At 42.1% G+C, this 20,587-nt stretch overlaps 1 protein-coding gene across 1 annotated transcript; it reads right to left on the minus strand.

Moving 5' to 3' along the window:
• Nucleotides 1-84: 84 nt before the first annotated feature.
• PCYOX1 (prenylcysteine oxidase 1) lies at nucleotides 85-20,067 on the minus strand. Its single transcript, XM_023618945.2, has 6 exons — nucleotides 19,857-20,067; nucleotides 18,641-18,847; nucleotides 17,449-17,623; nucleotides 4,585-4,796; nucleotides 4,084-4,236; nucleotides 85-3,656 (listed from the first exon to the last, which is right to left on the minus strand). Exons 1-6 carry the CDS (start codon nucleotides 19,966-19,968, stop codon nucleotides 3,001-3,003), a joined length of 1,515 nt encoding a protein of 504 aa, XP_023474713.1. The 5' UTR covers nucleotides 19,969-20,067; the 3' UTR covers nucleotides 85-3,000.
• Between the last annotated feature and the right edge of the window lie 520 nt (nucleotides 20,068-20,587).

Genomic DNA, 20,587 nt, shown 5'->3' on the forward strand with positions numbered 1-20,587 from the left:
CTGCAATTTTCATAACTTTGATGTACTCTGTTCTTAGTACATCTACATTCCAAGTATAGTACAAGACAAGTAAAACACAGGAAGTAATGATGTAGTTGTTTATTTTGAACGTTAAGTGGGAAAAAATTTTTGAATACCACAGTAGAAATAGAGTTCCAGAGAAAAACATTCCAGTGTATTGTGATTCTTTGTGGAGTACAGAAGGTAGTGATGATGCTGCCTGTAACATACTCATCTTGCTCATAAATTTTATGGTGCACAAACTCAGATGAGAGATATTTTACAGATGGTTGTATCATAACCCTAACCTTAAGAAACTTACAGGGGCTGGCCCAGTGGTGCAGCAGTTAAGCCCAGGGTCCACCAGTTCAGATCCTGGGTGCGGACCTACACACCATTTGTCAAGCCATGCTGTGGCAGGCGTCCCACGTATAAAGTAGAGGAAGATGGGCACAGATCTTAGCTCAGAGCTAATCTTTCTCAAAAAAAAAAAGAAATTTACCAAGCAAATACTTAGGCCTGTTCTTTTTGTGATCTGGTTTTTGTGATTATAGGTAAAAAGCGTACAAATCATCAATCACTTTAATAAAACTGTAGAAAATGGGGTATACTGCACGTGGGTATGTGAGGTACTTGTATAAAACAGAACACACTGGATGACTTATAGGCATCTCTAAAATGGTATTTCCTATTTATAGAAAATATGGCAAAAGAACAGTTAGAGGGATAAAACCAACTTAATCACCATAAGCAGAGTTGATATGACTTCCTATATATTTTTATTCTTCCATTCTTCACCATCTCTAAAGAAATCTTCGCTGATGTTTACAGGCTTGCATTTTGTGCAGCCACACACAGCTGAATTATAAGACTGGTTCTCTAATTGTGGTTCCTAGCCCTGGAGCATCACCTGGGAACTTAATAGAAATGCACATTTTTGTATACCACTCCAAACCTATTGAAACAAATTCTGAGGGTGAGGCCCAGCCAGCCCTTGGTGATTGTGATGCATACCCAAGCTGGAGAACCACTGGAGTAGAGCTAGCTTTGTTAGCCCCTGCATAATTTTTACCAGTGTCTTCTACAAAAAGATGAGTAGAGTGGTCTCCTGGACCAGGTAACAGGCTCTGATAGTATTTTTCTTCCAACAAAAAATTACCCTTTAATACTGTAATTGCAAACAATCTAATATGCTAGATATATTGATAATCTGTTTTGCTCTTTGAGGAAGCAATTTCAGATACCCTGTTGGAAAACTTAATCAGTGTAGTTTTGATGTAACAGCAACATTTTAAATTGATATTCTTATAAGTAAAATATATATCCCATTGCAAAACAGTCTACAAGTGATAGAAAATAAATTATTTCATTAGTATTTACCAATCTTTAACATACACATAACACAGTATGACATTCTCTGTATTGTCTTCATTAAAACCACAAAAGGAAAAAAACTTGAATGCGTCTTAGGCTTGTTAAGAATAAAATTAGAAAAAAGCTCACGCTTTGACAAACAAAATTTAATCCCTGCCTTTACATCAACTCTATCTTGGCAGTTTTATCAGCATGTTAATATTCACAATTGTAGTAGAGAAGAAATCATTTTAACTAAGAATCAATGTTCTCTTAGACCATTTTGCTAAAGTAGTTACTGCCATAATCTGGTAAAGGACTTTTTTTTTTTTTAACAGGACACGTTAACTTGGTTGCAGTTACTTTTAGAATTCACAAGTATAAGAACAGTCATTCATGATCGTTGCACAGTGGATGTAGAACTGGTTCTCAAGTTTGGCTGCATATTAGAATCATTCAGGAAGCTTTAAAGTCCTACAGGTGATTCCAACTTGCAGCCAAATTTGAGAACTATGACCTTAAAAGATTTCAGCAGTGAATTTCTCACCCAAAATGCTACAGTAGCTTTAGAAGCATTCAGGAGTTTGGGCATATGCTGGATTTGATCAAGCGTAGTGTCATTCTGAATATCCTACTCTATTGTCAAGTGCTCTGGAGTAAACAAAGTTGCCTCTGCTATTAGACTGTCGATGCTTCTTACTATGAAGATTACTATTTGAGTTCTCATTGAGAGAAATCATTCTTTGCAAAATGGATCTGCTTTAATAACGGATTGGGTTTCTTGGGACTTTAAAGGCACTGAAAACCCTTTGAACACATCTTAAACCCCCACATCAGCAATTCTCAACATTAGGAACTTTAAAAAGCTACAATGCTGAGGTCCTCTCCTCCATCCAATAAATCAGAATCTTTGTGAGGATCTACCAGTATTTGTGAAAGCTTCATAAGTGAGGATTTGATGATAGAATGCCAATTCTTTAAATCAATAGCCTGGCTTTTCATTTTACTTGAGATTTTTTATGACATCTTAAGGTTATACCACTAAAACTTTGAAATGTCACCCCTAATAAAACTGAAACAGAATCCAAAGAACATTCTGAAAGTCAAGGCTTCAGGCATGGCAGATTTACTTTGAAAAGGTATCAATTACTAAAGCCAGGCATGACACACCAGCTTCCATAATAGTTTTCACTATCTGAAGATCACATCCAGCCATGAACTGCAAATGAACTAGTCCCCAACTAAAAGATAACGTCTTTAAATTCTTCCTCAAGTGCTCAGCTTAAAATCCTCTAAAGTCTTGTTTAAAATCCAGGGCCCCACCCCCAGATCCACTGATTAACCAGAGAAGCAAGAGAATCTCTTACGATTAACAAACTCCACATGATTCTTAAGATCAGACAAGCTTGGAAACAATCTTGATGGATATTAAAAGAAGAGTTAAGAAATTTGGGAGATGGCATAAATGCATTATACTTTCACACTTAATTAGAACTTTGTATTTTCTCTTGATTCTCTGGGATGACTTCAGTTAAACAATGATAATGGCAAAACATCTGCTTCAAAATCATCTCAGATTGTATTCTTTTTTGCCAATAATATTCCATTCGGAACCAAGGCGGGGGTGGGGGGAGTGACAATGTTATTTCATAGTTCAGTTTTCAGTTTCTCGTATAAGTCCTCTTGGTCAATCATGTGTGCGTGCTCGTTCCAGCGGTGATAGGCAAGGAGAGCGGCATTGTGGGCTGCAATGGCACTCATCTCCATGGCACTTGCTGCAAACTCTATGCCATTGAGGTAATACAGTCGATCGTGGAGGACGATGGGGGGGCATTTCTCCGGAGGCTTATAGTGAGGATATGCCAGCCACGGCTGCTTCACAGCATAATCGTAGGACAAAAAGAGCTTTAAAATTTGTTCTTTAGTAAGAATTTCTTGGGAAAAGATCTTCCAAACATATGTCCCACCTTTTGATGGTTGAGGATTATTTTCTCTTACTGAGGACACAATCCCAATGCTGTTAATGAACAAATCTGAACTATCAGTGGTTAAGATTGTACTGAGATCAAACTCATCTAAGTGTCTAGAGGTAAAAATTGTTGAATTCAATTGCCCCTTAATTAAAGTTGTCACTATATGTTGGTAATATTGATGGAATTCCTCAATTGGAGGATCAAAGTTGAGAAAAGTTATATTGGACATTTTTCGATTCAAGGGAGTAGCCACCAAGACGATGTCATAGAAGTCTGAACGGGTCTCAGATCCAGTTTGGTAGACCACTTCATACATCTTTGTGGGATTTCCTAGAGGAAATAAGGAAGCATACATTTCTTTAGTGTTTCTAATATACTATATTTTATACCTTCTAAAAATAATTTTATACCTTCTTAACAGTTTATAATTCTATGGAATTAAAGAAGTTTTATTCCTTTGGGACAGATAACTGTCCCAAATTGAAGCAATTTCCTACTGGGAAAGGAAATCACACCTTGTCAACAAGTATAAAATATGGAATTTTTACTTTCGAGGATGAGATGATTTTTCAAATCCAAAGTGTCACACCACTGTACTTGAGCACATCTGGGAATATTTCTACAGGGCACGACATATACAATTTAAAATTCCATCATTTGGAACTGAGTGAGAGATGGCAGAAGAGAGGTTTCTCTGCCTGAGCAATTATTTCCTACAGGGGAAATTAGGAACAATAAAATAGAAGTTCAAACTCACCCGTCTGCTTGGTTCTTGTTTTCTCCTCTATGTACATTACTGAGCCATGTATAAGGTTGCCTTTGGAAGCCTCAAGGAGCCGTGAGCAAACAAGTTTATTACCACCTTCTACTGCCCAAAGGCCAGAATCAGCACAGGACATTGACACTGCCCCTGTTGGCAGGAGGGAAAAATGTGTTTTAATTCTGACTCTCTAAGAGGCCCTCTACCCACACTCCCTTTCCATTTAGGTGAGTTCTGCTCCAAATGTCTCCAGATATTGCCAAATGGCCGCTGGGGGCACAATCGCCCCTAAGCGAGAACCATTCAACTAACAACAGCTAAGGACCCTCTCCCTGTAAAAATGCACATCTACATATCCGCAATTTTGCAAACAATGTCTGAGGTGGCACAGAGAAAGGGAGTCTTCTCCAACTCAAGGCCTAAAGTCAGGAGCCACCATAGCATCAGGTAAGCCCCTCTGTGAACTAGTGTCTATACCTGTTCCCAGCCTTGGCTTACCCACAAAACCATTGATGTTCATGCTTTGGCCAAAATTGACCCTCATGACAGGAGCAACCATTTCATTGAGGAATTTCTCAGAGAAGCCTGCTTTCTGCAAGGTTTCAAGAAGTGTTCGGTTAAGCATTCCAAGGAATTCGTCCCCTCCTAGAGAATGTAGTAACTTCTCAACACTACTGAAGGCATAGTCATGAGATTGGTAGCGGTAGATCCTTTTGAAAGAAGAGAAATGACCATTAAAAATCAAACAAGATAGGGGCAAGGGGATGCATAAAGAAGGGAAATAGCATCATAAGACTCAAACTGACTTTTATGTTACTTTCTGACGAGTTCCTGCCTATCGCATGTCACCGTCTGCCCCTGGAACCCTGGAAGCCCTAGGCCCTCCCTCTCCCTCCACCTCCTCTGGAAGTCCACTGTCCTTTGTATACACTCTTCTGCATTAATATGGTCACTGGGAGCACCTTTAAAGAAGTGGGTATGTCTTGTTCTCATTATGTTTTTATCTTCCAGCAGCACTTAAACATGTTTAAAATTAAACTTTATCGTTCCACCAGGCTTGATCCTCTCCATCCATCCCCCCATCCCAACCAAAAATAACAGGTCATTCCTAATATCCTACTCATCCTCAGTTCATTTAGTTTCAAATTTCAACATTATCACTTCTCTTTTCTGCTTTACCCACACAAGAAGGAAACCTTATCAGTCTTTCTAACATCTCTCTTGTTACTTCATTCTCATTTCCCTGATCTTAAGTCAGGATTTATATTCAAACCACTAAAATGAATAACTGATCTACCTGCTTCCAGTTTCTTTTCTTTGAAACATATATGAATCTCCCAGAAGCCCTAAAAAACCTCTTATTTTGTCATTCATCCACTTACTCCAAAAACATCTTGCTTAGTGATGCTTACTAAAGTCCTGACATTTAAAAAAAAGAGAGAGAGAGACATGGATTTTAGAGGCAAACTCATCAAGTCTAACTCTTTTGCTCTAATTGCAGATAAAAAAACAAAGGAAAAGTAAAAGAACTTGTCTAAAAGTCACATACAAGCAGAAGGCTCAAGCACCACTTGCCCCCTCTGCCCTCAACCACACACACACTCATACCCTCGCGAGTACACCTGACCCATTCACTGGTCTCTGAAGATGCTCTGCATAATGCTCCCCAACACTGCACTAGCTCTTCCCTCCAACTGGGAGACACTTCCCGTTCCTAACCACAGAACGGTGACAGCTCCTCCAGAGCCTGAAGCCCACCTCCTCTGCAAAGTCTTGCCCAACTTCCCAGTCCACAGTGACGTTGTCACCTCCAACAGTCCCATACAACTTAGCACCCATACCACTCATTCAGCACTTGATAGTACTTTGTATTATTTAATTTTTAGAAAATATCACTTGACATTTCTCTGCACTTTATGGACTTAAAAGAACATCCACACATGGGGCTAGTCCAGTGGCACAGTGGTCAAGTGTGCATGTTCCTCTTCGGTGGCCCTGGGTTTGCTGGTTTGGATCCCGGATGCGGACATGGCACCGCTTGGCACGCCATGCTGTGGCAGGCGTCCCACATATAAAGTAGAGGAAGACAGGCATGGATGTTAGCTCAGGGCCAGTCTCCCTTAGCAAAAAGAGGAGGATTAGCAGCAGTTAGCTCAGGGCTAATCTTCCTCAAAGGAGGAAAAAATAAATCCACATAAATTAGTAATGCAGTAATTCGATGCATAATTTTTCAGGTCACAAGTGATACAAAAATGAGAAAGACATGGTTCCCTTCCTGGAGCTTACAGTTAGGGACAAGTAATAAGGCACATGCAGAAATAAGCAGATGAAACAAAAGAAGAAATAAAAGTGCCAAAGAAAGATCCTGATCAGTGATCATGAGAGGAGAGTTTTTACATCAACTTTCTTGTCTCAAAATAAGCTGTAATTTTTTAAAGAGCAGAGGACAATGTCATATCTATTTTGATATTACCTACTGTCTAACAGCACAGTATTGGTGGTCTAATGGTCAAGATGTGGTGCTCTCACTTCCGTGGCCCGGTTCATTTCCTGGTCTGGGAACCACACCACCCATCTGTCAGTCGTCATACTGTGATGGCTGCAAGTTGCTGTGAGGCTGAAAGCTATGCCAATAGTATTTCAAATACCAGCAGGGTCACCCAGAGTGGAAGGATTTCAGCAGAGCTTCCAGACTAAGACAGACTAGGAAGAAGGACATGACCACCTACTTCCAAAAAAACTGGCGATGAGAACCCTAGGAACAGCAGTGGAGCACTAGCTGATACAGCGCTGGAAGGTGAGAGGATGGAGCAAAAAGACCAGACAGGGTTCCGCTCTGCTGCACACACAGTCGCTAGGAGTCAGAACTGACTCAACGGCAGTGTCAACAACAAAACAGCATAGTGTACAAAATGTTGAATAAATTTTTGTTGCAAAAATTGGTATCAATGCCAAAACTGGGAAACTAAAATAATTCCTTCTAACCACATCATTTGGCTTCCAGCCCCTAAGAAGTTGGAAAAAGGGTAAAATCAGTGAGTTTTTTAGAAAAATTATTATAGTGAATATTCAATAAAATGAAGAGCAATTTTTGGCTAATGGTCAGCATGACAAAATAGTAGCCAATTAAAAAACTTATATATGATAATACAAAAATATTGCTCCTTGCCTCCTCTTGCCCTGAGCCCCAACCCCACTCAAGCAAGCCTCCTAAGTAAAGGCCTCCTATAGGGTGGCATGAGATAATACACACCATATAAACACTGAGCATTGTAACTGTTTCATGGTACTAGTTGCATTAGAATACATATCTACTAAAAAGTTAACATGTGAGTTAACTAGTAGTTTCTGCTAATCAGATTGCTTATACAGCCTTTTTCCTTTTTAAACTACATTTGTATAACCCTTAACACTTATTTATTCATTCATTCAACAACTATTTATGGAGCATCAACCTTGACTCAGGCACTGTTGTAGGGGCTAAGGATAAAGAGATCAACACAAAGAGAAAAAAAATCCCTGCCCTAACGGAGCTTGAGTTCTAGTTGGGGAAACAGCTAATAAAAAAATACATCAATGCAACTAAATTGTACAGCAGGTTAGAGAAGGATAAGTATTAAGGAGAAAAATAAATCAGAAAGGAAGACTGGGAATGCTTGGAGTTGGCAAGGTTGCAACGCTAAGTAAGATGGTCCAAAAAAATAAGTAGGGGCCAGCCCTGTGGCTGAGTGGTCAAGTTCACACACTCCGCTTAGGCAGCCCAGGGCTTAGCCGGTTCGAATCCTGGGTGCAGACACGGCACCGCTCGTCAAGCCATGCCGAGGCAGCATCCCACATGCCACAACCAGAAGGACCCACAGCTAAAAATACACAACTATATACTGGGGTGGGGGGCTTTGGGAGAAAAAGGAAAAAATAAATAAAAAATTAAAAACTGAGTAGAGTGGTCAACCAAGCCACACTGAGAAGGTGACATCTGAGCAAAGACCTGAGAAGGAGGTGAGGATGCAAGCGATGCAGTAGCTGGGGGGGAAATATTCCAGGTAGAGGTAAGAGCAGTGCAAAAGCTTTATGACAGACGCATGCCTGGTGCATTCACCAACAGTGAGGCCAGTGCAGCTAAAGCAGAGAGACCCAGGAGAACAGGAGGAGGCACCGGCAGAAAAAAACAAGGAAGGCTAGTGGGTGAGGGGTGAAGCACCTCTAGAATGGGGGAGTCAGAACTCAGAAAATCTGCTCCCACATAACAGCAACGAGAACACTGGCAAAAACTGTCAACATCAATGTTTTCAGAACTCTAGAAAGAAACCAAAGACTTGCCAAAATCCCAGGAGTATTTATTCAAGAAAAACGTCTGACTCTCAGTAAGAACGAGCTCTGTGGCATTTTAACTTACCCTATTCCCATTCCCCTCTTGCCGGCTCCAAGGTAGCCTTGAAAATCAGCAGCCTTGCAACGACAGTCACTGTGAAACCAGCAAGCTGGCAGCCACAGGAGGGAATAAGACAGGTCTGGAGCTCCCCAAAACCCCCATCCCCAGAGAAGTCCCACCATTCGACCTATCTGGCAGCTCAGTGAAAAGCTCCATCATCAGGGTTTGTCTTTATTTGACCTGATTTGGAGCTCACTCTGTACAAACAGCCCATCCTGAGGGCATTTGTCAAAAACATCAGTGGCAATTTAACATCACAGCTGCCTGAAGCTGAGATACCAACTGGGGCTAACAAGAGGCTGACCAAAAGGCTTTTTTTTTTCTTCTTCTCCCCAAAGCCCCCCAGTACATAGTTGTATGTTCTAGTTGTGAGTGCTTCTGGTTGTGGCATGTGGGACGCCGCCTCAGCATGGCCCGATGAGCAGTGCTAGGTCTACACCCAGGATCTGAACCAGTGAAACCCTGGGCCTCTGGAGCTCAGTGCATGAACTTAACCACTTGGCCAGGGGCCACCCCCTGACCAAAAGACTTCAAAAAGAAATACTGGGGAATGAAAAACACCAACACATTCTGGAGATCTAGAAGGCCATGCCCACATACAAAGCTGTCCCATGCCCAGGACAGACCTGAGAAGGCCTGAATCTGCCACGTCTGGCCAACCTTGAGGCTTTGAGCAGGCAGGAAGTAAAGGCTAATGGAGAGCTGTAAGCCACCTGCCAGAACACTGAAAACACACCCCAGCACACACACTTCACAGCCATAACTGACAAATACAGACTGAACAGAATCAGTCCCAGAAAGTCACTAAACAGACAAACAACAACAATAATAAACCCTGAGTTGGGGAGAAATCTGATTTCCCAATTTGCCATGTATTATTATTTTAAATGTCCAGTTGCAACAAAAATTATGAGCTACTCAGAGAAACAAGAAAGTATAGCCCACACACAGGGAGGAAAAAAAAGGAGTCAACAGAAACTGTCTCTGAGGAAACCAAGACCCTGGGCTTGCTAGACAAAGACTTTAAATCAGCTATTATAAATACTTTAATAGAACTAAAGGAAGCTCTGTCTGAAGGACTAAAGCAAGTATGAGAACAATGTCCCACCAAATATAGAATATCAATAAAGAGACAGAAATTATAAAAAAGAAAAAATTCTGGAGTTGGAAAGTACATCTGAAATAAAAAATTCCTTAGAGAGGCTCAACAGCAGATCTGAAACAGCAGAGGAATCAGTGAACTTAAAGATAAGATCAACTGAGGGACCAGCCTGGTGGCACAGCGGTTAAGTGCACACGTTGCACTTCAGCGGCCTGGGGTTCACCGGTTCAGATTCTGGGTACGGACATGGCACCGAATGGCAAGCCATGCTGTGGCAGGCATCCCATATACAAAGCAGAGGAAGATGGGCATGGATGTTAGCTCAGGGCCAGTCTTCCTCAGCAAAAAGAGGAGGATTGGCAGCAGATGTTAGCTCAGGGCTAATCTTCCTTTAAAAAAAGAAAAAAAAAAGGTAAGATAGGAGATTATACAGTCTGAGGAACAGAAAGAAAAACAGCTAAGAAAATGAGCAGAGCATGAGAACCCTGTAGGACAACACAAAGTACACCAACACACACAAAATGGGGATCCCAGAAGAAGAGAAAAAGGGACAAAAAAAATTGAAGAAATAATAGCCCAAAACGTCCCAAATTTGATGGAAAACATTAATCTGCACATCCATGAAACTCAACAAATCCAAGCAGGATAAACTCAAAGAGATCCATACCGAAACACAGAATAGTCAAACTGTGGAAAGACAAAGACAGAATGTTGAAAGCACCAAGAGAAAAGCAACTCATCCAACACAACGGATCCTCACTAAGATTAACGGCTGACTTCTCACCAGAAACCATGAAGGCCAGAAGGCAGTGGCATGACACATTCAAAATGCTGAAACACTGACAACCAAGACTTCCATATTCAGCAAAACTATCCTTCAAAAATGAAGAGAAATTAAGATAATCCCAAGTAAACAAAAACAGATAATTCAACACTAGCAGACTTGCCCTATAAGAAATACTAAAGGGAGTCCTTCAGGCTGAGATAACACTAGACAGAAACTCAAATCCACACGAAGAAATAAAGAGTAGAAAATATCTCTTTAAAACAAAAAAGGACAGCAACTAGAAATGAATAAGTACTGGAGGTCTAACGCACAGTATAGTGACTACAGCCAACAATACTGTCTTCTATACTCCAAAGTTGCTAAGAGTAGATCTGAAATGTTCTCACCATATAAGGGAAATGATAAGTATGTGACACGACAGAGATGTTAACTAGCTGTGGTGGTAATCATACTGCAACATACAAATGTATCAAATCAGCACGCTGTAGATCTTAAACTTACACAATGTTACATGTCAATTATATCTCAATCTTTTTTAAAAAGGCACAATACGCTAACAATGCATAATATGAAAAGGAAATTAAGAAAACAATCTCATTACAATAGCATCAAAAAGAATAAACCTTTAGGAGTAAGCTTCACCAAGGAGACAAAGACTCGTGCACTGAAAACTACAAAACATTGCTGAAAGAAATTAAAGACATCCCATGTTCATGGACTGGAAAACTTGATATTGATAAATTGTCCTTATTACCTAAAGTGACCTACAATTGCATTGTTTCTATGTAATCCCTATGAAAATCCCAATGGCGTTTTTTGCAGAAATAGAAAAAAAAATCCTAAACTTTATATAGAATCTCAAAAGACCCCCAAAGAACAAAAGCAATCTGAAGAAAGAAAAACAAAGCTAAAGGTCTCACATTTCCTGACTTCAAAGTATACTGCAAAGCTACAGTAAACAAAACAGTATGGTACCAGCATAAAGACAGACATATACATCAATGGAGCAAAATAGAGAATCCAGAAACAAAGTCTCACATATATGGTCAAATGATCTTCAACAAAGGTGTCAAGTCTACACAATGAGTAAAAGATAGTTTCTTCAACAAACGGGATATCTACCTGCAAAAGAATGAAACTGGACCCTTAAATGTTATACAAAAATTAACTCAAAATGAATCAAAGACATAAACATAAGACCTGAAACTATAAAACTCCTAGAACAAAACATAGGGGAAAAGCTTCATGACCCTGGATTTCACAATGATTACCTGGCTATGACACCAAAAGCACAGGCAACAAAAGCAAAAATAGATAAATGGAACTATATCAAACTTAAAAAACTTCTGTGCAGCAAAGGAAATAATGAACAGCATGAAAAGGCAATGTACAGAATGGGAGAAAATGTTTGCAAACCATATATCTGATAAGGGTTTAATATCCAGAATATAAAAAGAACTCCTATAACTCAACAACAAAAAGTCCAATTAAGAAATGGGCAAAGTTGGGCCAGTCTGGTGGCACAGTGGTTAAGTTTGCGCACTCCACTTCAGCGGCCCAGGGTTCACAGGTTCAGATTGTGGGTGTGGACCTATATACCACTCATAAAGCCATGATGTGGTGGTGTCCCACATACAAAATAGAGGGAGACTGGCACAGATGTCAGCTCAGTGACAATCTTCCTCAAGCAAAAAGAGGAAGATTAGCAACAGATGTTAGCTCAAGACCAATCTTCCTCACCAAAAAAAAAAGTGGGGGGGGGGGGGTTGCAAAGAACTTGAATAGACGCATCTCCAAAGAAGATACACAAATGGCCAACAAGTATATGAAAAGATGCACAACATCACTAATAATTAGGGAAATGCAAATCAAAAGCACACAGAGATTATCACTTCACGCCTGTTAGGATATCCATTATCTAACAAAAAATAGCAAGTGTTGGCAAGGGTGTGGAGAAACCCCTGTCCATTGTTGGTGGGAAAATAAAATGGTACAGCCACTATAGAAAATGGTATGGAGGTTCCTCAAACAATTAAAAGTAGAATTACCATATGATTCAGCAATCTCACTTCTGGATATGTATCCAAAAGGAATTGAAAACAGGATCAAAGAGATGTTTAAACACCCATGTTCACTGCAGCATTATGCACAATAGCTAAGAGGTGGAAGCAACCTAAATGTCCACCAACAGATGAATGGATAATACAAAAAGGCAGTAATGGAAGAACAGAGAAACAAACAACGTATGACATACAGAAAGCAAATAGCAAAATGAGAGACATAAAACTTACCTTAACAGTAACTATATTAAACACAAATGGACTAACAGTCCAACGATCGGCAGAGTTGATAAAAACACACGATCCAACTATATGATGTCTACAAGAAATACACATTAGATTCAAAGACACAAATAGGCTGAAAGTAAAAAGATGGAAAAAGATACACCACACAGAGAGTAACAGAGAGACCTGGAGTAGCTATACCAATATCAGAGAATATAGACTTTATGACAAAAATTGTTACTAGAGACAAAGGAGGACATTTTATAAGATAAAAGGGTTAGGCCATTAGGAACACATATCAATTATAAACATATATGTACCTAACAACCGAGCTCCAAAATACATGAAGCAAAACTGACAAAATTGAAGGGGAAAACAGACAATTCAACAATCACAGTTGGAGACACTAACATCCCACTCTCAATAATGAGTAGAACAAGTAGGCAGAAGCTAACAGTGTATTAGTTCACTAGAGCTGCCACAACAAAGTATCACAGACCAGGTGGCTTAAACCACAGAAATGTATTTCTCACAGTTCTGGAGGCTGGAGATCTAAGATCACAGCATTGGCAGGTGTGGTTTCTCCTGAGGCCTCTCTCCCCAGCTTGCAGATGGCCACCTTCTCACTGTGTCCTCACGCGGTCCTTCCTCTGTGCATGCACCTCCCTGTGCCTCTTCTGTGTGTTCTAATCTCTTCTGATAAGGACACCAGTCAGATTGGATATGGCCCACTCTAATGGCCTCATTTTAACTTAATCACCTCATTAAAAGTCCCATCTCCAAATACAGTCATATTCTGAGGTGCACAGGGTTAGAGCTTCAACATATGAATGGCCGGGGTCGGGAGGGAGGACAATTCTGCCCATAAGAAACAGGAAATATAAAAATAAGGGATGAGATTATCCATGTCCTTTGTCAGGTCTTCCAAACCATGGGATAATTTTGGCCGTTTCTCTGCAGGATATAGAAAGCCACTGAAAGTTTCTGAGCAGAGAAGTAATGTGATGACTTTTAGATTTTAAAAAGACCACTTCGGCTGCTATGCTGCAAACAGATTGTGGCAGCACAAGGGCAAAAGCAGGGAGATGAGTTGGAAGGTGTATTAGTTTCCTACTGCTGCTGTAACAAATTACCACAAATTTACTGGCTTAAAACACCACAAATTTATTATCTTATGGTTCTGCAGGTGAGAAATACAAAGGCAATCTCACAGGGCTAAACTCAAAGTGTTGGCAAGGCTAGTTCCTTCTGGAAGCTCTGAGGAAAGAATCCATTTTCTTACCTTTTTCAGTTTCTATAAACCACCTGCATTCCTTGGCTTATGGCCCCTTTCAAGCATCACCCCAACCTCTTGCTTCCACCATCACATCTCCCACTAATTCTGATCCTCCTGCCTCCCTCTGATAAAGACGTTTGTGGATTACATTGGGCCCATCTAAATAATCAAGAAGGATCTTGCAATTTCAAGACCCTTAATTTGATCATATCTGCAAAGTCCCTTTTACCATGTAAGGCGACACATTCAGAGGTTCCAGGAATTAGGATGTAGACATCTTGAAGGGGGAAAGAGACTATTCCAGTAAGCCAGATGAACAATAATAGTGGCTTGGATCAAAGTGGCAGGAGTGGTGGCGGTGAGAAGTGGTGGAATTCTGGATATATGTTAAAGACTGACAGGATTCCAGACAGACTGGATTTGGGAAATGAGAGAAAGAAACAAAAAATGGCAAAATGTTTGTTAGCCGTTAACTAGAAGGAAAAAAGGGTGTTTATAAAGCCTTTCACTGTCAGTCCTATCAGTCTCAGACCAAGAAGTGTTAAGGATCTAACAGGTCCCCAGAAACGCACTAAGTGCTAGAGACAAGAATAAGCTGTACCCTAGCCTAGACACCAAGATATCTCAACAGGAAGCAACAGTGGACCAAAGGATTCAATTCAACAAACATTTGAGGGAATTATCTACTACATTATAATTACTGCGCATACTACACAACAACACAAGTGTATGTGTGCTGTGCACCATCTAATTCCTAACGGACTTTGGAAAAGAGAGATCAATGGTGACTAAGAGTATTAGGGGAAGGTTTTGTTGAAAGACTGAGATTAGAGATTGGACTTTGGAGTAAGAATGGCATCGAACCAGAAGAACTGCATAAATAATTGCTCAGAACTGGACATTAACCTGGCAAGTGTGGATATCACGGGCTACAGAATTTCCACCCAAGTACATCCAACAGCGAGAAGAATGAATGCATACTCCCAGGAGTGTGGGGTGTTGCCTACAAGTTTGAACCCTCTTTCAAGTGTCATGGTTTACTACCATCATATGGGCCTTTGCTCACACCGTGCACTCTTTGAAATGGAAGCAGAGAAATGACAAGATACCTCCCCAAAGCTGGTCAGCAAATCTCCCAAGAGTTTCTGCAGAAGATGACACAAGCCACTTTCAAGGGGACTTAGCTGGATCTGTCATATATATCCAAAAAAGAGAAAAAACTTTTCAAGCAAGAACTTTAGGTTTTATACCATTCAAAGAAAGAAAAACTCAAGAGTATTCTCCAATTGCACATTTAACGTAGTTGTTCTCAACTCTGGCTGTAAGTTAAGATTCACTTGAGGTGCTTTTAAAAATATCAATGCCCAGACCCCTACTCCAGAACAACGAGATCAAAAATCTCTAGAGGTAGAATATAGCATTCTTATTTTAAAAAGATCCCAAGTGATTCTAATGTGCACCCAGGGTTGAGAACTACTGCTTTACTGAAAAGCAAGGGAATTCGTTGTTCCAGATTCTTCTTTGGCAACCTCTGTAGCTCCCAATCCTGGTTGCAACATTCCTGAGTAACTCCAACATGGAATACTACCAATATTTAACCGCTGGCAAAGAATTAAACAGCAAGTAGACTGCCTACACCACTGGGACTGAGTTAAGATTCCCTGCTGAGGTGGGGGGGGGGGGGTTCCCGAAAAGCAGGCAGATGCCTTGAGTGGGAACACACAGCTATTTCATAGTCCAGCAGAATTTCACTACTTCAACAACTGGCACATGCTGGCTCAATACCAGCCTTGTCTCCAATTATCTCATAGCGCATGATAAAATTGTCAAAATAAGATTTGTATGTTGATTTATTGAAAGAAACAGAAATGTACGATGCATGGCCCTTTAAACAACATAAAGGTCAGTGCTATATAATCAAATATCAAACGCAGACGGGGGGGCAGTAATTTCATAAAGCTTGGGAATTGTTTTCTAAAATCAAAAATAGGATAATCTATGTATCCTCTCACTGGGTCTTTTTCACAGTTCCGTAACACCCTGAATTCACTTCAAAGTGATTTCTTTATTTGTCAAAGGGCAACTTTCTACATGTCAAGCAAGCCACGGGTAAGAAGTGTGTTACAGGCAGAGCTGCATCCGATGCCATCTGAACTTGATTTTCCTGCTGAGCATGTAGCAACGTGCCCCCTACCTTCTTTAAAGAGTGACTGGCTGTCTCTCTTTAAAAAATCCTGCATTTTTTTTTAGTTATTGGTTTATTGCTTGTCTCTCTATTAGCATGTATCTTCTTTGAGGGCAGGGAAATGTTCTAGGTTCTACACCCTCAGGACCTGGAGTAGTGCCTGGCACTCAATATTTGGTGAATGAATAAATGAATGAATGCCTACTTTAAAACAGTCTGCACTGTAGCTGAACTGAATGTACCCACTGAAAAGATGTTCAAGGATTTGACCTAAGAATGATGTTTAGAAAGAAACAAATCTCTAACTAATATAAGTTACAGAAACTAGAGTGTATTCATTGTACTCCACTCCTATATTTGTTCTGGGCAATACTCAGTCATATGACATGTAATTTTACCTTTTTAACAAGTACTTTATTATGTTGGAACAGTCATAGTAATAAACTATTATTAGCACTTACAAGTTGAATTTCTCCAGCATCTAAAATTGTAAACCAGCATAAAAATTAGCACATGCCAAGAGCCTTAAAAAAAGCAAAAGGTTGCATCTTTCAAAGTTTGACTGGTTATTAAATGTTATTTTTCCTTATTGCAAAGCAATGAGCATTCATACACATGGAAAATTTTGAAAATATAGAAAAGCATAAAGAAGAAAAAAAAGCCACCTGTATTCCCACTACCCAGGACAGTGCTGGAGTTTAGTACCTTAATTTAAATTCTTGGGGCACAGAACTGATACTCCACCTCAGGCTGCTGGCCCACTGGAACATCACGTCACCATTAAAGCTCATTTAAGTTTTCTGATCCCTTTTACAAGCTCTTATACACATTCCCTCATTAATCCACACAACACCAGCACAGTGCCGAGATGAAGAGTGGGGACTCTGGAGCCAGCCTGTCTGGGGAGGAACTCAGCCCCACCACTTACTAAGTGGGTGTGCCTGCACACTTGCAACCTCTATGCCTCCACCTTCTACACCTGCATAAAGCTAAACCAGTACCCACCTGAGAGAGCTGTCCTGAGATTTCAAGGAGTTAATATTTGGAGAGAATTTAACAAAGCCCAGGAACACTAAACAAGCATTTGCAATACACATTTTCAGAAGCAAAAATAAAGTACCCTTTCAATTTCCAAGTGGATAACCGGCTTGTGTATTTTATAAAAAACATTTTGCCTAACAATCTTACCAACAAACAGGCCTTGCAGTCAGGCAGAGAACTGTTCCAAGAAACGGTAATTCCTAAAGAACATCTAACTAAAAGGTCTTAGGTTAAACGGAAGAGAAAAAAATTACCTCATAAACTTGTCTAATGCATCCTCTACCCACATGTGCATTCGGAGGGACTGAAACCCATACTGCCAAATTAGTTTAATCATGTTAATTATAAACCAGCTGCTCTCCTCAAACACCAGTCTCTCTCCGTTATACACCCCCATTAGGCCACCATAGCTCTGCACAGTAGAGAGACCTGCAAAAACAGAGAGAGGGGAGCTAGGTCAGTGGTTTCCATGCTGATCAAAGGAAAAAAGGTAATCGGAAGCTATCAGGCACACTCTGAAGTGAGTGAATCCCGGGCTTCCCACAGTTCCCAGGAGACATATTAAAGGAGCTCTATCTTTAGAACAGTGTGTGACACACTATACACTCACTACACTGTCCAAAAGCAGAGTCTCCAAAAGTTAGATCAGATCATGCAGAGATATCAAAATTAGAATGGCTACTGTTAGTCTAAAAAGGCTAAAAAGTCAAAGGAAAAAAGAGTACCAACTGAATTCAACTTAAAAACAGAAATGCCAGTCATGAATCTTCGCAGCATAAATCGCTCCTGTTATATATTTGCCCTCATGGAGGAAAGAGAGACCCAAGAAGCTTCCACAGGAGAGGTGGAATGCAGCTAAGAAAAAGAAGCTATCCCCATTCCTATGCCAATCCTATTCTGCATAACAGGGTATTTCAGATAACTGGAAGGAGGCCAAAGTTACACAAATATTCCCGAAAGAAAGGACTTGCAGAGGCCTGCCAGCCTTCCCCCACAACCTGTCCCAGCTCCTCTGCAGGTAGGGAAGCAGTCAGATGCACCAGGTTCTAGGCATATGTCTACACGCATAGCTATGTGAGTGACTTTAAGCCAAACATGTCAAGCCTCTGTGCCTCATTTCCCCAGCTGCAAAATAAGCACACGAGGTTTCTGCTAACTCAAGGCATTCTTTGATTCTTCAACATGAACCCCAGGTTTAAGAGCAACCACTCCCACCCCCGCCCTATGGCTGTAATTCCAGATAACTGAAGATACAGATAAGTAGAGTCCCATTACAGGAGAGTGGCTCCTAACTAAGGCAGTACTAACTGCTAGCAGGAAAAGTGGGGAAAAGAGTTTTTCCAATTTCTCTGTAAAGGACAGAAAAGTTTCAGTTCCCTATCTTGAGAAAAATATCCATGGATGGTTACACAGAAATCTGCTTAGCTCTAAAGCCAAATTACCTACCCAGGTCCTTGACAAAACGCTTCATGTGCAGATTTAAAGGATGGATGACAGAACCTCCTGCCTCATATTCTTGCCCCCGCACAGTCAAGGTGGCCAGACGGCCTCCCACCTCTCCTCTTTCAAACAGATCAATCTTCACACCTTTCCCAAATTTCTGCCGCAGGTAATAGGCTGCTGAAGTGCCACCAATTCCAGCTCCAATAATTGCTATAGGGGAAAAAAAAAAGAACAATTTCTTTCCCTCTTACCAGCTATGTGGGTTTTGTTTCGTTTTTGTCAACAATTTGGGGAAGCTTGGGGAGAGGGAGGCAAGTGACAATTGCAGTGAAGACGGAACTCTGAATCTCTCAGACCCTGCCCCAGATAAAACCGGTAGATTAACTTACAAACTGACATTAGATTTTTTTCTTGCCAGATGCCCAAAGATCACACATTTCTTCGTCGATGCACCAACAGGCCCGCTCACCCTTCTTTGTGCCCAATGCATGGGAACAGAGAAGGTGGGCCTTCCCAGCACGCATTTTAAATAAGGGGCCGCCATTTTTGCTTAGATTTGTTTTGTCTCATTAATGTAGGTAGGTTAATGAACCCAAAGAACACAGTTTATGGGGAATAAAAAAGAAAGCAAAACAAAACAAACAGGGACCAAAAAAACCAGGAAGACTGAAACTGGAAAAAGAGTGCATTCTTTCGGCTGTGTCGTAGTCCTAGGCAGAGAAATTGTGTGCAAGCCAGGGGCCTCTGAGAGCAGGCCACCTCAGCAAAGCAGACGGGGGCAGGGGGCTCCAGCTATCAAGGGAAGCAGTCGGGCTCAGCTTGTCTGCACTGCTCAGCGTGCTGTGCCAGCGTGCGCCTGTCATCTGCAGAGCACAGGCGGCCCGTCTCTCCAGAACGAACCAGAGGACTGGCCTCCCAAAGGTGCGGCAAGGCAAGGCGGCGAGAGGGACCTCAGAGACACGGGCTGCAGGGACGCTTGGCGGCCGCCCACTCGCCCTGGACCCCCCTGCACGGCCCACTCTTCAAGCGGGCCGATCTCCACGCCCGGGAAGGCACGGTGCTCGGGCACCGAAAACGACCCCGAGGCGCGAACCGGGAAGCGCGCGGCCCACGCGGCCTGGCGGGCGTCGCGGCTGCGGAGTCCGTGCACCACGCAGCCGGCCGGCCGGCGCGGGGCGCGCTCCCGCACCCCCGTCCGCGCCGCCCCGCTCTCGCCTACCGATCTTATCCGGCGGGGCCCGTCGCTCGGCGCTCCCGGGGCACCCCCAGCTGCACAGCAGCAGCCCCAGCCCCAGAAGCGACGAGACAAGCTCCCTGGCGGTGAGCCCCATAGCTCATGCAGCGCAGCAGTCAGTCCCCGGCACCCGACAGTCGGCCAGCCGCTGCGCGTCTGCGCGCTCCGCCCGCCCCGCCCCCGGCCGGCCGCGCCCCTCCGCCCCGCCCGCGCAGGCGGCTGGCGCCCCAAGTCTGCCCAGCCCTCGGGGAGCCCCCAACCATTGTCCCCTCGGTTCTCCAGGCCCGCCTGGTCCCTCTGGGGCCCTCGCTGCTTCAGGAAGACACCAAAGGCACCGGCGGAGGCTCACCCCAGCTCTCCTTCTTCCTCCCTATGTATTCGAGTGAACCACGTTATTTCTTCACTAGTGCCCTCTTCTGTCTCTTCAGTGCCTCCCTCTCAAAGAAGGCACACTGCTCATCACTGTCAGAAACAGACCGGTGGAGCGACACATACTTATTGAGTGATCACTATGTTCTGGGGACTGTTGGGCACAGATGAATGGGTAAACGCTGCTAGGTGAAAGGAAGAATGAGGGAAACTGGGGATGGGGTGGTCCAATGTGAAGGGAGTGGAAAAGTAGTGACAGACATGACTAAAAGTAGAGTACCCATAGCATACGATGGAACATTATGCAAGCATTAAAAAGAATATAGGATCTATAACTATTGTCCTAG

Source organism: Equus caballus, chromosome 15, assembly GCF_041296265.1.
Source record: "Equus caballus isolate H_3958 breed thoroughbred chromosome 15, TB-T2T, whole genome shotgun sequence".
Lineage (NCBI taxonomy): Eukaryota > Metazoa > Chordata > Mammalia > Perissodactyla > Equidae > Equus > Equus caballus.